This window comes from Rhinichthys klamathensis, unplaced genomic scaffold (assembly GCF_029890125.1).
Source record: "Rhinichthys klamathensis goyatoka isolate OS25496 unplaced genomic scaffold, OSU_Roscu_1.1 h1tg000343l_1, whole genome shotgun sequence".
NCBI lineage: Eukaryota > Metazoa > Chordata > Actinopteri > Cypriniformes > Leuciscidae > Rhinichthys > Rhinichthys klamathensis.
This window is the reverse complement of record NW_026606857.1, coordinates 1011182-1027188: the sequence shown is the minus strand read 5'-3', so window position 1 is coordinate 1027188 and position 16007 is coordinate 1011182. Positions and strand designations below refer to the sequence as shown.

General features: G+C 37.9%; 2 protein-coding genes across 5 annotated transcripts in view; both read right to left on the bottom strand.

Moving 5' to 3' along the window:
- hdac1 (histone deacetylase 1) overlaps positions 1–7672 on the bottom strand; it is a 91926-nt gene extending 84254 nt beyond the window's left edge. The window contains exons 1-14 of one of the 4 annotated variants that reach the window (XR_008809731.1): positions 7518–7672; positions 6694–6806; positions 6484–6601; positions 6262–6336; positions 6041–6179; positions 4879–5020; positions 4713–4805; positions 4497–4605; positions 4185–4325; positions 3989–4097; positions 3548–3675; positions 3194–3352; positions 2988–3036; positions 2511–2589 (exon numbers count right to left, since the gene is read on the bottom strand). Coding sequence is in view for 2 of the 4 variants with exons in the window: in XM_056272691.1 (XP_056128666.1) it covers positions 2562–2589; positions 2988–3036; positions 3194–3352; positions 3548–3675; positions 3989–4097; positions 4185–4325; positions 4497–4605; positions 4713–4805; positions 4879–5020; positions 6041–6179; positions 6262–6336; positions 6484–6601; positions 6694–6806; positions 7518–7569 (1455 nt within the window). In the remaining 2 variants the exon portion in view is untranslated. Of the gene's footprint in view, positions 1–1855; positions 2590–2987; positions 3037–3193; positions 3353–3547; positions 3676–3988; positions 4098–4184; positions 4326–4496; positions 4606–4712; positions 4806–4878; positions 5021–6040; positions 6180–6261; positions 6337–6483; positions 6602–6693; positions 6807–7517 lie in introns of those variants that run through there. The other 3 variants (XR_008809732.1, XM_056272691.1, XM_056272692.1) reach the window with 3 other exon arrangements.
- A 2320-nt stretch (positions 7673–9992) lies between these two features.
- Positions 9993–12700, bottom strand: marcksl1b (MARCKS-like 1b). The gene is made up of 2 exons (XM_056272687.1): positions 12408–12700; positions 9993–11292 (listed from the first exon to the last, which is right to left on the bottom strand). Exons 1-2 carry the CDS (start codon positions 12492–12494, stop codon positions 10759–10761), a joined length of 621 nt encoding a protein of 206 aa, XP_056128662.1. The 5' UTR covers positions 12495–12700; the 3' UTR covers positions 9993–10758.
- Positions 12701–16007: the final 3307 nt, after the last annotated feature.

Genomic DNA, 16007 nt, shown 5'->3' with positions numbered 1-16007 from the left:
CTTGTTCACCACCTCATGCACTCTTCCTCCTCTCCCTCTTATATCGTTTTCATCCATTGTAGGTATCAACACAGTCAATTTTGGCACTCTAAACTGACTTGTATTATGTACAGTTGGTTTGGTCTCATCATTAGAAATAAGTATGAACAATTTTGAGTCATTGTGTGTGTAAACGATGACAAGAGTGTGTCTGTCTGTGTTTAGAGTTTTGAAACACAAGTGCATCACAGTGTGAAATGTGTTTAGAGGTTTGCAAAGAGTCAACTACCTGAACTTGTTTAATGTTTTACAGAAAGAGTGCTTTATTCGAGGCTATTGAGAATTTGGTGTTTTAGCAATTCAGAAAAACTGTAACTGATCTTGGTTCAGTTTGTTTGCAGATAGCAGTAGATGTGTGGACTGAGTTCATGACAGGACGTTTAGGCCATAGCGGTTTCAGAAGTGACAGAATGATTTGCAGGAGCCTATGGGATGGCTATGTCAGGGGAATGTTCAATGAAACACCACAGGGAAACAAAATGCAATATGAATACCGGTATACATTTAATATAAATATGACTTTATTAAAAAATTTCTTGTTTCTAATAAATTAATACATTTTCTTTGATTATAAATCTCCTCTACCACCACCAGTGTGCAGTGACAGCAGCTATATTTCACCAGTACTCCCACCACACACCAGCTTATTGGTGGAGAGGAGACAAGAGTGTACACCCCTACTCCTTTTCTTTTTTCATCCTGGGATTTTTAATGACCATAGTCAGGACCTCGGTTCAACGTCTCAATATGTATTGTACTCAGACAGGATTATTCAATTGTGTTAATAGAAAAAAAACGAGATACATTTCTAGTTTCAAAATTTTTTGTTCTTCAGAAAATGTACAACCATTGAAAAAGTTCTAATTTACTCATAGAGCCACACTGAGATCCATATATCTTTAGAAATGAACCATATTGGGTCTTAAAAATTAAGAAACCCACATTTTTTTTTTTTGAGAATTAGAATCTAGAGAGATATTATGATATCTTTAACATGAGTTACAGGCATGTAAACTTTGGGCAAAAAAAAACATTTTATAAACTCTTTCACATTTTTAAAAGGTCAGCATTGGCATAATGCAACAAAAATTACTAAAGTCAACAGATTTTACTCATAGACCTACCAATCTCTGTGTAAAAATAAAATGATATTATTTTCATAATTTTATTTACAAATCAGTTGATATATATTCATTAAATTTTAAATTTTGGCTTTCTTCATTTATGTTTGTCTTCTGGATTTTTTTTTTTTTTTACAAAATAAAAAAATTGAGCTGGGTAAGTTTCTGAAATTTGGTTGATTTCAAACGGAATCACCCAACTGCGTTCACGTCTGAAAACCTTTTATACACATACTTAACTGCAGACACTGAAATGACACTGTGGTACAATACAAATATTGTGAGTGCCCCTTATTTTTCTATTAAGAACCACAATTGTCCCTTATTTTCCTTTCCATAAGTTGGCAACCCTAGTAATGATGATAGACAGGACTGAATTACTCTCCTCTCCAATCTATGCTTAATTTCATAAAATATTGATTAAATGTAAGACATTTTCAACCTATAGAGAAATTGTGAGAAAAAAGCTTTCTAATTTTATATCCATCCTTATACATTTACATAAAATAAAGAAATTAGATGAAACGTTAAAACATTGATTAGTGCAGTGGCTCATGAACCATGTTGATGAACAACCAGTGTAAAGTATTAAAGTTAGATGCATTTTTGCAAAGACAGTATAAAACTCCACCAGATTTTTAACAAGCTGTGAACACAATATTGTGTTTGTGCAAGATTAATGAAATCCACAAATGTCAGAGAATTTCTCTTTATTTATCAAAGTCATTGTTATAATAAGGACATTTCACAACCACTGAACTCTGGAACTCCAAACGGCTATTTCTAGTCAGCCGTGTGACTGACCTGCTAGCGTAACCACAACAGAAAAGAATCTGGAATCTAACAGCAATACAGCAAGTCTTTGCCAAGCCCCACCAGACAGGGGGAAAAAGTTCAATACAGAGCCATCCAAGACAGACACCTTAATAAAAACAAACATTTAGCGCTTAAAAACGAGGTAAAGGACACTGCACCCAACAGCATCTGCAGGGAAAACTAAATAAGAGCGGCCAATAAGTGTGTCAATCCATGATTTAAAAGAAATTCAAAGGGAGAGCTTCCCATGATGGGAGATAAAGATGTGCTATCTCTGGTCCTGTTTGAGGTGCTATTGTTGGTAAACAGTAACGTAAGGATTAAAGGTGGGAGGCAAACAAACATGGTTCCAAAGCACAAAAAAAAAGAAGAAACATCTGTCATTTCACACTTGTAAATGTAAAAACTTTTATACCGCTTCATTAGATTACAAATAGTAAAATGAGTCTTACAAAATAATTTACAGTCCTTAGCTCAGGACTAGAGCTAACATCTAATGTGTGTGTATGTGGGTTTGTCGTTTGAGAAGATGAGGGTGTATGACAATTTATGTTCATGCATCCATGAGAACAAAATGTCCATTTCTCAGACGGTTTTTAATTCTTCTTTTGGCCTGTAAAAAAAAGAAAGAAAAAGAAATTCAATTTAAGCAATTATCTTTGCAAATATTAGTAATATACACTTATAGTATACCACCGATAAATTTGTTTGACCAACAATACTCAAAACCGTAATATTGTGAAATATTACTACAATTTAAAAAAGCTTTTCTATGTTAATATATTTTTGTAGGATTCTTTCAATAGAACAGCATTTATTTGAAATAGAAATCTTCTGTAACATTATAAATGTCTGTCACTTTATCAATTTAATGTGTCCTTGCACAATAAATTTCTTTAATGATTTTATAAGCTAGCTTTTTTTTTTTAAGCCTACCGAGTGCAGGCTTTATACGTTAAAACTAGAAAACCTGGGCACATATTTCAAACCCCCCACTGTGAGAGAACTTACCCCTTTGTGTCCATTTTTTCTTCTGAAGCTTTCTCCTCTTCTTTAACATCTGGTATCAAATGGGAAGGATTGTGTCAAACTATAATGGAATGCTTTTTTTATATAAAGTACACAAATGCATTAAAGTAAGTATGGGCTGATTATTGCAATAATCACAGAAGTTTAACTTGTTCATGCTAATATGAAATAAAAGAAACCAGCTGTACCTGTTGGCTCACCTTTCTTCTCTTCTCCATCCTTCTCTTCTTCGGTCTTCACTCGTTTAGGCTTCTTGTAATTGGCTGCATTTCTCCGGCCGCCCTGTCCTTCGTCCTCAGAGTCTGAGAACTCCTCATCGCAGGCTATCCGCTTGTCATGGGCACGGACTGGAGACGAGAAAAACAACATGCATTCATACCATGAGTTTAGATCTGAGTGTTTCCATTAAGGCACTCAGATCAAAGCATCAGTGCGCATGAAACCAATCCACAACGACAAGTCAAGATGTTCAATTCCGCATCTTTCCATGTTTGACAGTTAGTGATATAAGAGAACAACAAGGGAATAAAGCTGGCACTCACTGGAGATGCGTTTGTCAGGGTCGTCCTCCTCATCTCCACTGTCTTCCTGAACAGCATCCTCCGGGATCGCCTGCATCTGAACCCCTGGGGCGTGAGGCAACATCCGCAGATTCTCAAACAACCGCTGTCTGTAAAGACAAAATATCAAACCATCTCAATGTATGACCTGCAGATATGTAACGGAGATTTAATTATACAAGTTTAAATGAGCATATCAGATTCAAATCAGTTTCTTTTTTGCAACATGAGCAAAACCAAAGCACAAACCCAATTGAGCTTGCAATTGCATGATCTGTATCATCTTAGAACTGTACCTCTGATCAAATAAAATGTAGATAAGCATTTTTGGTAAAGCTGCTTTGAAACAATATGCATTGAGAAAAGTGCAATACACATAAGTGAGAATTGAATGGAGTATGTGTAGCTAATCATTCCACTCACTTGATCTTTTCCAGATAGTCATTTGTATTCTGATTGGTCATGTTGGAGGGGCTGATGTGAAGCTTGAAATCGGGTCCAAAATACTCAAAGTAGTCATTGTACGGGAGCTCTGATGTAACAAAAGAAGTTAAAGGGTGTTCACCATCGAAAGAACAAAACATGACAATCTAGCAAAACAACAATCAGAGAGTGTCACCGTTGGGAATAGTGCTGTCCAGCGCTACAGCCGTCTCATAGGTCCAGCAGCGGGCCACGTTCCTGATGGTGTAGCCTCCACCTCCCAGCATGAGCAGGGGCAGGTTAAAGCTCTTCATGTACTCCACACACTTAGCATGACCTTTGGTTAGACACAAATATCAGTAGCTTTAAGGCAAGCTCACAAGGATCACAAGCCAAAGCAGTACTTGCAGCGGTCGCAGATTAAGTCGTTAAGTATAGTTAATTCAGCTAGTCTTACAGTCCTGTAGTGTGAGCTTGCCCTTAGAGGGGGTTTGATTGAGTTTGATACCTTTGATGGTGAGGTTAAAGCAGCCCAACCTATCTCCAGACAGAGAGTCAGCGCCGCACTGGAGCACCACAGCACTGGGCTGGTACATCTCCATCACTTTGGCCATGATCTGCAGGACATTCAGAAATACTCATTCATCATTTCACTGCAATTTAAGATGACAAGCACATTTTGGCAATGAGACTTTTTATGGAATGTAAAAGTTTACAAACGTACAGGTTTGAATATGGCTTCGTAGGATTCATCATCGATACCATCCCTGAGCGGGTAATTTACAGCGTAGTATTTTCCCTTCCCTGCACCAATATCCTACAAAAAGAAAGTAAGGATATTTAGCTACATGCCCACTTTATCAAAAGTCATTAAACTTGCAGGGACTTACTCTGAGGTCTCCGGTACCAGGGAAATACTCTCCGTATTTGTGGAAGGACACAGTCATGACACGGTCAGTTGTGTAGAAGGCTTCCTCAACTCCATCACCATGATGAATGTCAATGTCGATGTAAAGCACTCTTTGATGGTACCTGGAAAGATTACAGAAGGCTTTGCTTAATTTCAAAATGTGTTTTAAGGAATTAAAAAAAGATTCTTTGTACAAGAGCTCAAACTTAAATTCTATGAAATTTGTACACACTACCTGTCATTTTTAAAAACAATGTTTTTGAAAGGAGTCATATCTCACCAAGGCTGCATTTAATTTGATCAAAAAACAGAAAAAGGTTCTAAAAAAAAAATGGATAATTTTAAAATATCCATTTTCTATTTTAATGTGCTGACAAAGCTGAATTTTCAGCAGCCATTAGTTCATCAGAGATTATTCTAATATGCCACTGTTGCTCGTTTTCCTTTATCGGAATATGGTCATAAACAGCTTAGAATAAACCGATCGTCACAGCTAGATTTTTGCCCTTACACTGATTTCGCCCGGCACATAAACGCATTAACCTGCTTTCTGTCGGCTTATTGAAGTGTGCATGTGTGATATGTGACAGGAACGTGCCCTTACTGTGGATTTAAGTGCATCCAGACAGAGCGAGCGTTTTGCAGTAATGGAGGAAATATGTCGCAAACTTAAATTCTTTCTTGACCCAAAAAATTAGAAGTGCTCTCATCACGAGCAGCAGCAGCGGTACGGTCAAAGTGCTGCATCTGTAACTGCATGGGAGGATAATATATGACCCGCTGACATGGTGCAATACTCTTCTTCAGTTTTAAAATCACAGCCGAATAAATGAAATACTCTGAGTCAGATACGCAGATTTTTACGTTATGACTTCACTGCCGGGTAATGACCTGATTTATTAATAAAGTCCTGTAAACGTGGTTTACTTGCGTTGCCGGCTTACTGGTTTACATGTAAACCCGGACAACAGGTTATTTAAATAAGCTGATTTTTGTGAGTTATACTGGCTAGTACTAATGGAACTTTGCCATCACAGGAATTAGATTTTAACAATATTACTGATTTTACTGAACTTTTGATCATAAAGACAGCCGTGGTGAGCATAAGAGACTTCTTTCAGAATTTTAAGTAAAGAGCATACTTGAGCAGTTCCAGAATGGCCAGTACGATGTCGTTGACATAGCAGAATCCAGACGCCTCAGATTTCTTGGCATGATGAAGGCCTCCTGCCCAATTAATGGCAATGTCTGTCTGCTGTTTGTTGAGTTTCACAGCCCCAGCTGAGAATTATTAGAAAAAAAAACATTTAATGGGCCAAACATAAGCAAACCTTAAGCAGACTCCGTGAGAGAGAACACTTACCAACAGATCCACCTGTTGAGAGCTGACAGAACTCAAATAAGCCGTCAAAGACAGGACAATCCTCCCCTACGTTAACTGCAAAGAGAATAAAACACCTTTACTGTACATCCAAGACATGAAAAGTCCAAAGTAAAGAAACTGCAATTGAATTTACTGCAGTCTTTTCATTTAAGACTTTACAACTGATCATCTTGACTGAGCAAAGAAAAAACATCAACTCACATCTCTGCATCTGCTTGCTGTACTCAGACATGTTGTCTGGGCGGATGGAACGAAGGAACTTGATGTAGTCGTCACTGTGGTACTTGGTCATTTCTTCAGCATTGGCCTTATGAGGACGCTAAATGTGCAAACAAATTAAGAAAATAGCTCAGCAAAAAAACCTGGGGGAAAAATCCTAAACTATAAAAAGTAGTGATGGATTTTCCTTACATAAATTTCCATTTTCCTATACAGCCCATAGTTGAGCAGGAGGTTGTGGGTCATCCGGATTCTGTGGGGTTTCATCGGATGACCCTGGCCATAGTAGTAATTCCCAACATCTCCTGTAGAAAAAAATAATAATCATCATAAACAGAATATTGCTTGATACACTTGGTTTCATAGAAGACTAAAATGTCCTTTGAAAAAAAAATCTGATTGTTTTATAAAGTCAGCAATAATTTAATGTTTCAAACAGGCCGTGAACTAGACACAAAGCCAACTGCAAGATTCAACCTGATTATTAATATTATTACAATCCACAACACATTACGTGACAACAAGGGAAGAAAAGGGCAAACAGCATGGAAAAACAAAGACAAAACAGCTCCCGTTACAAACGAGAGCATCATTTACACACGCTTGGAGTGATGCTACTACTAGCAGTGAAGACATCAATGAAAGCAACGAGCTCATTTCATATGAACTCTTACGGCCCGTAGTGTGAAGCTAATTTTATCGACGCTATTTGCGGGAGATAAAGAATACACGTGGAAAAGTGTGTGCAATATATCGCACTTGCAAAGAAAGTGTGAATTTTGCTGCTGTTAGCTCCATGCTGTAGACTTGCTGCTAACAGTGAATAAGAACAACAGGATGAAGAGCAGATAGCACGCTAAGCTAACACTAGCATGAGCACCGTGCGGCTAAACCCGGCTAACAATTAAGCAGCACTCAAAAGAACTTAAGCATTGTGCAGAATTTATCCAGAGCAGGCACCGGGTTTCATTTCCAAATAAAAGCTCGATATTTCACCCGTAAAAATGCAATCTTACCGTCATAATAATAGCAAACTTTCTTCTTTGTTCCTTGAGAACTCAGCGCCATTTTACCCTCCAATTACAGCCTGCGCCTGCCGGGCTTTCTGCGCACTGAGGAACTTCAATAGCAACTTGTCTCGGGTAGCTTTCAGCCAATCACAGTTCAAATTCCATCACGGAGGGCGTGAGTCTTGAATTTCTCCGCCAATCATTTCACTTGCTGTCTTAATCAACTATTTAGGTCTAGTTCCATTTACTCTACAGCTGTTTAAACGTCTGCAAGTTACAGACTGAAAATATAACAATCACGGAATAATTTTAATAGTTTATTTATGACTATCAGTTCTAATTGGTTTATTCACGACTCTTTCTTATATAGTTATTAACTCATAAACGATAGCAATTAAGGATGCAAGTAGCTGCTAGCCTACTCAAAACTTTTTTCCTCAGCAATGATAGCGGAAATATGATCTACCAGCAGTTCTCAATAGATTACTCAGGCCTACAAATTATAGTCCATTACCAATTACACATTACGTAATGAAAATTGTGCTGACAACTAGTCTGACAACTTTTTGATTACTTTTGACCTACCGGTAACTTGTTTGCCACAGATTTGGATACAATTATTTTGTACCATATTGATATAAAGAGAAAATATATTCCATATATATATATATACGAAGCACAATAAACATTACTTAAGTCAGGGTTTCCCACTGGGGTTTGTGAAGGACTGAATGGGGGATCATGAAAAAAAGTTATACTTAATTAAAACACAAAAATGAAAAATGTGATTTTTGTGATCAATATCAGAGAGCTGTGAACATCCAAAATGTGTTGATAATTTATTGAAATTTTAACTTCAGGCACACTTAATCTCAGATACACTTCAAGTAAATATTTTAGGCCAAATATTTGGCTTACAAAAAGTTTGGGAATTTTGCATCACATGAATAAATAATTATAAACACAAGGGGAAAAAACTTTGACATTACACAGCCAAAGTCTTCCAGGTTTGAAATATTTTCCCAAATACTTCCAGAATTAATAATTAGTGGATATGATAAAGACATAATGTTTAACAGCTATTCATCGGCAATGTTTATAACTTGCATTACATGGTACAATTAATTGAATTGTGCTTTTGTCCCCAAATTCAAAAGCATGGATGGAAAATGTATTTACATGGTATATAAAAAAATATGAAGGGCATTTTCTATAGTGATGCAGATGAAGATCTAGGGCAGCCACAGACACCATGTTTGCATTTATGGGGTAGTTTCTAGAATTATCAACAGGCCATTTTGACATTACAAATGCCATCCATCTGTGGTAACATATCAGACCAGTTATATTTCTGTAAACAGTTATAAAAGATATCCCAAAAATGAATTTGTGTACATTTTTAAAGAAATTAAAAAAACTCAATCTACCTTTGCAACACTAATGCAGTTGGGTTGGCATGCATGATTACACAGTAGGCCTAAATTATGTTTTTGTGTCATTTTTTTTGTGTGCATTTGTGTTTGAAAGACAAAAGCCTTCCAAAGTCATAGTAAAAGATGATTAAATGATAATTAATAAAATAAAATCAATACATTTGTGTGAATAATATGCAATCGTGTAATCAATAAAAAAGTAACTGTAATCTGATGAGCATTTTAATGAAAATTCTTAGAATTTTGGTAACCAAATTTGTTGATGGGCCCCATTGACTTCCATAGTATACTATTGATTGTTGCAAATGTGACTGCAATACTACAATCCGACACAAGATGGCGCCAAAAGATTAAATTTGATTCCCTAATCCCCAGCGATAAATCTGTTGCCATTACCCAGAGACAGACGGGGGAAATAAATAAATAATACGGATATGTGTGTGTCTGTATATACATATATATATTAATTACAATGTGATGGTTACTCATCCAAAGACGGCAAAGAAGAAAAATATAACAGCAAGCAATGTTTTTCAGTTTTAGTATCCCATGAATTTATGTCTATTTTATAAATGAATCTGCCTATCATCATCCTAACAGAAATCTTCCACATAATTAGAAAAAAGTTTAACCATTAATCATTGAAAACTGTGATTTTTTTTTTTGTCAAGCGAAATCGTCTAAGGTTGAATGAACCATGAATGAAATGTGAAGCATAAGCATGTAATGAAATACAAATGACTATTGATTATTTAATTAACTGTGAGATTTGCTAATTTTTTTAGGGGAATTAGGCTTTTATAATGGTACCTCAGTCTTATATCAAGATACTTCATTGATTTGACATATACTGTATTTAAACATGGCCACATTACTTATTAGGTTTTTGGCTAGTCGTAGAGGATCTATATGGAACGGTTAGTATGAGGTTTTCTATTTTCTCAAGTGGATTAATTGTACATGTCTGAATGTATAAAGTGGCTCATGAGTGAGTGACTTCTGTAAAAACATAGCCACTGTGAAGAAGGACAAACACAAAGTGAACATCTGTAGGTAACCAACATTTATTTACCATTATCAACTTTACAATAAAACCAGTAACATCTTTAAACATTAGCAAAATAAAGAACAAAATTGGTCAAATGTATTTACAGAGACCAAAAAGCAGATCAAGGCTCACATTTAACACATAACAACTCTGCTTCTTTTAAAACTTCAAATGTGAACATAGCAAGCTCAAATGTGTTTTTATTTTGTTTTTTTGTTGTTTTTTTTAAAGCCAAGATGAAAATTAAAATGCGATTTCAAACAAACAAGACATAGCCTTCTGGATATTTAAAATGGTTCTCTATACACCACAAAATACTTAAATTTGGGTTAAAATATAGGAATGTAGAAAGTTGGCAAGTCTTTTTCGATTTCCTTTTTTTTTTAACAGTCATTATATGTGGTGATGTTTATCTTGCACAATTCATCAGTTTAGTCGCATCTATTCGGTGGTGGGCTTGAAAGATGCTCCTCCTTGATTCCATCCTCAACTCACTCTTGCACAGACATCCTGCTTCCAAAAGGTTTCGGCTTTCGCTCGGAATTCCAGATCTTTGAGCCATAATCAGGGAAGTGAACTAGTGAATCTAGTCTGTCATTTGTTATTAATCTTGAAGAAAGTGGCACGAGGAGTCTTTTTCACATACATGTGTATATATACATATACATATATCCATGTATATATACATATGTATACATATACACATATATATAAATATATATTTTTTCTTGGAAAAACAGTTCACAAAGTCCTTTGTGAAGTACAATCACTCCTTCTGTTCGGATGGTGCAGGTGTTGAGCTGGTCTCCTCTGTTGGTTTTGTGGGCTCTGCAGCAGGTGCAGCAGCCTCTTCCTTGGGGGCAGCAGGCTCCTCAGCCTTGGCTGCGGTTTCCTCGGCCTTGGGGGTCTCTGCGGGGGCGGGTGTCTCCTCGGCCTTGGCCTCCTCCTCTTTCTTCTCCTCAGCGGCCGCCCCGTTCTCCTCTGGCTTCTCTTCGGCTGCCGGAGCAGCAGCAGCAGCCTCTTCCTTCACCTCAGCGCTCTTCTTGGTCTTCTTCAGCGAGATGCCCTTGAATTTGAAGGAGTTCTTCAGGGAGAACTTCTTCTTCTTCTTCTTGGGGGTCTCCTTGGTGGCCTCACCCTCTGGTTTGGCGGGCTCTCCCTCGGCGGCGGGCGCAGGCTCGATGGCATCGCCGGCTCCAGCCTCAGATTCCTTGGCTGCCTCCGCAGAACCGTTAGTGGTGGCGGCGTCTCCCTCTGCCTTGGCAGAGACATCGCCATTGGTCTTAACGTGGCCGTTCTCCTGAGAAAAGGAAAAACAAAATTGACATTAAAAATTAATGTAACAGAAACCAATATGTTTGAATATTCACTATGGGTCTACAATGTACACATATGTAGCAGGGCATTCCCTCAATCGTCGACCGACACATCAGTGACCGTCACGTAAATAATGCATGTCTTCGAGGTGACGCCTTGCAGTACAGCACACCACCGAGCGAGGGCGATAGAGCCATACCGAACACACACAATGCGAAACGAGACGGCAGCTTTGGAACAAAAGACTGAGACCGAGCGAAGCACGATGGAGAATTTTATTGAGTTTCATTCACCATGTATCCATCGACGATAGAATAACTACAAACGTCGATTTAAAAAAAAAATCGTAAAATAGAAGTACACTCATTGATAAGAAAGACGTTTTGTCACATAAAACCTCAAAAGCTTGACCAAGTGTGGACTCTCGTCTCAATGTCTAGACTTTAAAGCTCGTGCGTCTGCAAATTAAGACTCCACGCGCTTCATAGAAAAAATAAATAAATAAAGCAGAACCCGACATAACCTCACGAGATTATTATTTTTTTATAATGAAATTAAAAAAAATGACAAATGATAAACTAACACAAAAATGTATTGAATAGAATGTATAAAAATACTGAAATAAAAAGAATTGAAAAACAAAACTATATTCTCAAATACCAATTACAACCACATTTTCCAGATTGGTCGCAACCCCCTGCTGTTAACCCATACATAGTGAATACGTGCAGCATCCTCCTACACTGGCATTAATGGAGATCGCATGGCAACAACACCGACCGTCTCCAAGCGCTAGAAACGGACTTTAACGGCAGAAATCAATCGTGAACACGTAAAAAAAAAAAAACGCTTTCAATAGCCTAATGTGATTCTCTCGAAAGAAACCGTTCGGTTTTCCCGCCTGCCACTGCCACGAGACAACAAATGATAAATAAGACAATGAATAAATGGTATACTTCTTCTATTTCGTTGTTTTCCCATTAAAATCACCGTCTTTTTCGTCACACTCAGAGTGATGCTTAAACGGCTGACTTTCAACTCTCGCCGAAGCACTTGTTGGTCAGATGTGGGTGTGTCGCAGATGGGGAGATGAATTACCTGTCCGTTAGTCTTGACGGCAGCCGGGTCAGCAACGGCGGCTTTCCCCTCCACAGCCACTCCTCCCTTTGATGCCTGGGATCCCATTATACTTAATGTGGGTTTAAAAGTAAATTAAAAAGAACTCAAATGCAGGTAGGTGGAAGAATAATCCAGACCAAATGGCGTAACGTGCATCCAAAGGCGCGAGGAAAGTTGGTGTTTTTTTTCCTTTATAAGGAAACCTTGAGATGATCCACTGTCTTCCACCCGTGAGCGTCGAAGGCGACCTACTACTACCAGTTCTAGTTCCACAGCGCTTCAAGATAACCAAAAGCCCCGCCCATGGGCGTGCCTCGCGAACTCGAACCAATCTGAGGCACGGCCCCGCCCACTTATTGAACTCCATGTCCCACCCCTCTTTGATTCCACTTTACGTCCATGGAAATAGAAAATGGCATCAAACTAGAAAGAAGAGGGAACCAACAGGGTGACTTGTTGAATTCTCTGCTTACTGAAAGCAACGGGGTTTAAGTTTAATTGAACCGATTCACCCTCACACTAGAACTAAAGCATTTATGACATGTCCGTGGTGAATGTATTCTACTCTGTAGTCCAATATACTCGACTCACTGTCCTCAAAACAACAGTACCATTCAATGATTAATATAAGTGCATACTTTTACCCACTTCTCTGATAAACAACCTGTACGCTTCATTAAAATGTTCATGGTAATTAGCTAATGCGTGTGTACTTTAGAAATGAATTAACAGTTAGATCACTATATTGCATATTTTACATTCTGGCTAAAATGTGTATAATGGCAATATGATTGAGCTCATTACAGTGTTGAATCAGAAATCAATGCATGACAAAAATGATTTTTGGTTGAAACATTGACATTTATTTATAGATGTATTTATTTGCATAATAAACAAATATATTAGTACGACATAGGCATAAGTGTGCATAAACAACAGCAAAAGTGTGATTTACCAGCCTTGTAAACATGGAACAAAGGCCAAACTATGTTTTAGTATTAGCCACATTAATAAGTTACAGATGTATCTGCACCAAACTACCATAAAGTTTGATTGGACTCATAACCTTTGGCATTACGAAGAGATATGGCGAGAAATGTCTCCCTTTGAAAAGTTAATAAGCCGGTTTATTTTACGATCTATATACAATTTTATGGTTAGTTGCATTTTATTATGTGCATTTAGCATGAGAACAGACCTGTGACCCATTTGGGCTGCAATCCGTCAGTTGAGAAACACTGTTATATTAGTTCTCACAGATTTATATTGATAATCAGATCTTCTCAAAGTGCCACCAAGGATTCCCTGAGATATAATACACAACATATACATCTTTATCCTTTTTTTTTTTCATTCTCCTTTTCCTTCTTCGCGCAGCCCTCATTTTTTTTCTCTTCGGCCTTGTCAAATGACATAAAGTGTAAACTGTTTGTGGAGGAATGCAAGGCATGCAATCGCTCATGAAGAATGTTTCACCGCATATACATCTCGCCACTTTCTCGGAACCTCAGGGAGGGGGAACGGGGCAGAATACGTTTTTTTGTGTGTCAGATGAGAGAATGTAATGAATAAGCTCATATATTGAAACAGTCTCCTCTTTTTTCTCCAGGGAGAGAGTTGGGGGATGGGTGTGATGGAGAGGAGGGGGAGTTTTCTTGTGCCCGGAGCTTTTGTGATGTGGTTCATTTTCTTGATGACGGGTCAGGACACATCACCTCATCATCCATGCGTCAGACTCTCGCTTTCCCCTTTCCCAATGGCTGAAAGGCCTTTATTGTCACCAGATCATTCGAAAGTTAGAGGGAAGAGTAAATGGCCAGCGTCCTCCACAGTGAGGCCTACAGTTCACACCTTCCATCCAGAGAGTCTTCTTAGGCTTGGTGTTTTAATCCCTGCGGAGCTGCATGGCCAGACAACAAATAGCTCCTGCAGGAGCAACATCTCGCACATGAATGTCAATGGGTGTGCTGATATGCCAATGATAGGGACATCAGACCGGGCAGGGCAGGGCAGGTGAGAACTAGTCTCAGTCACTGTTCAGTTCTGTGACTGTTTTGGCCACAGCAGGGAGCGAGAGAGGAGGATGGTGATGGTGTGAATGTGGGGGTTGATCGCCCTACAGCATTATGGACTCAACTGAAACAAGATGCTGACTTTACAGAGTCCAGTGCAGTGAAAGCTGGGGGAAACTTACCAAGGAAAGAATAAATGACACATTCAAGTCTCATAGAATTGTTCCCAACTAAAGCAGAGTTTTCTGGTAGGCTCAGTGGTTACCACTGTGACCTAAAGGTCAAGTGAGCAGAGTTCACATTCCTCTGAGTTTTCCAGATCCCCCTTGGTGCCTTTAAAAGGCTTCTGAGCTGATTTGCTGCCCATCTCAGTGGCAATATCTCAATCTTTCGTTTCATGTTTCATGTAAGAACTAAAACACAATTAAGGCATGTTTATTGTCTTTCAGTAAAGGAAACCCACAGGGAAACACTTTATTTAATTAATTTAATTTATATGCACCAACAGAGCAATACGTAGTAATGAACAGCAATTGATCTCTATTACCGTTCAAAAGTTTGGGGTGTAATATTTATGCTCAGCAAGGCTGCATTTATTGGGTCAAAAAATCCAGTAAAAACAGTAATATTGTGAAATATTATTACAAATTAAAATAACTGTTTTCTGTTTACATTTATTTTAGCATGTAATTTATTCCTGTTGGCAAAGCTGTATTTTCAGCCTCATTACTCCAGTCAGCATTACACGATCTTTCAGAAATCATGCTGATTTGGTGCTCAAGAAACATTTCGTATTATTATTAATCTCAAAAGTGCCGCTTAATATTTTTATGGGAACCGTGATGGGTTTTTTTTTTTCTTTACAGAAAGTACAGTTCAAAAGAACAGCATTTATTTGAAAGAGAAACCTTTTGTAACATTATCAATGCCTTAACTTTCACCTTTAATCAATTTGATTGAAATAAAAAACTCACTGACCATACACTTTTGAATGTACATAACATTTTGTTTATTAAAAAAGAAAAGAAAATGAACAGTGGCACAGGATGATGTTAAATTCTTGAGTGATGACAATTTGTCGTTCTATCAAAGTTTTGAATCAATTAGTTCATAGAAATGAATCAGACTTTAACAGTTTGCAGAAACATCTGAACGCCCTCTCACTCTTGGGAGTCACAAGGAAGGATGGACCTTGAAACTGTTTAGGAAACTTAATAGCTAAATAAAAACATTCCAATATTTACAATTTTATTAGATTAGAAGCTGAAACACCACAAATAAATAATGAATGTTATGCCCTTTAGTCCACATAGCTGACCCTATAATTGAGCTTAACATTTTTCTCTGCATCAGTGTGATTTGTAAAAGAGATGCCACTAGATGGTCAGATAAACATGTCTGTGTGTGCCATGCATTTGCTCTCAGGAGCATGTGAGCTCTAGCATGTGATTGATTCGAGCCATGATACTTATATAGGTTATGTTATTTTGTGTAGGACCACCGGCAGGACTCCATGACTCAGCAGAAGACACCGGTCTCCTCAGGGTGTGAGAGGCGAGAACTTTGA

Bases quoted from the DNA above. Each gene is read 5' to 3' on its own strand.
- marcksl1b (XM_056272687.1), bottom strand. From the start codon at position 12,494: ATGGGATCCCAGGCATCAAAGGGAGGAGTGGCTGTGGAGGGGAAAGCC. The intron at 11,293-12,407 runs GTAATTCATCTC...TCCTTTTCTCAG, and splicing joins CCGTCAAGACTAACGGACAG to GAGAACGGCCACGTTAAGAC.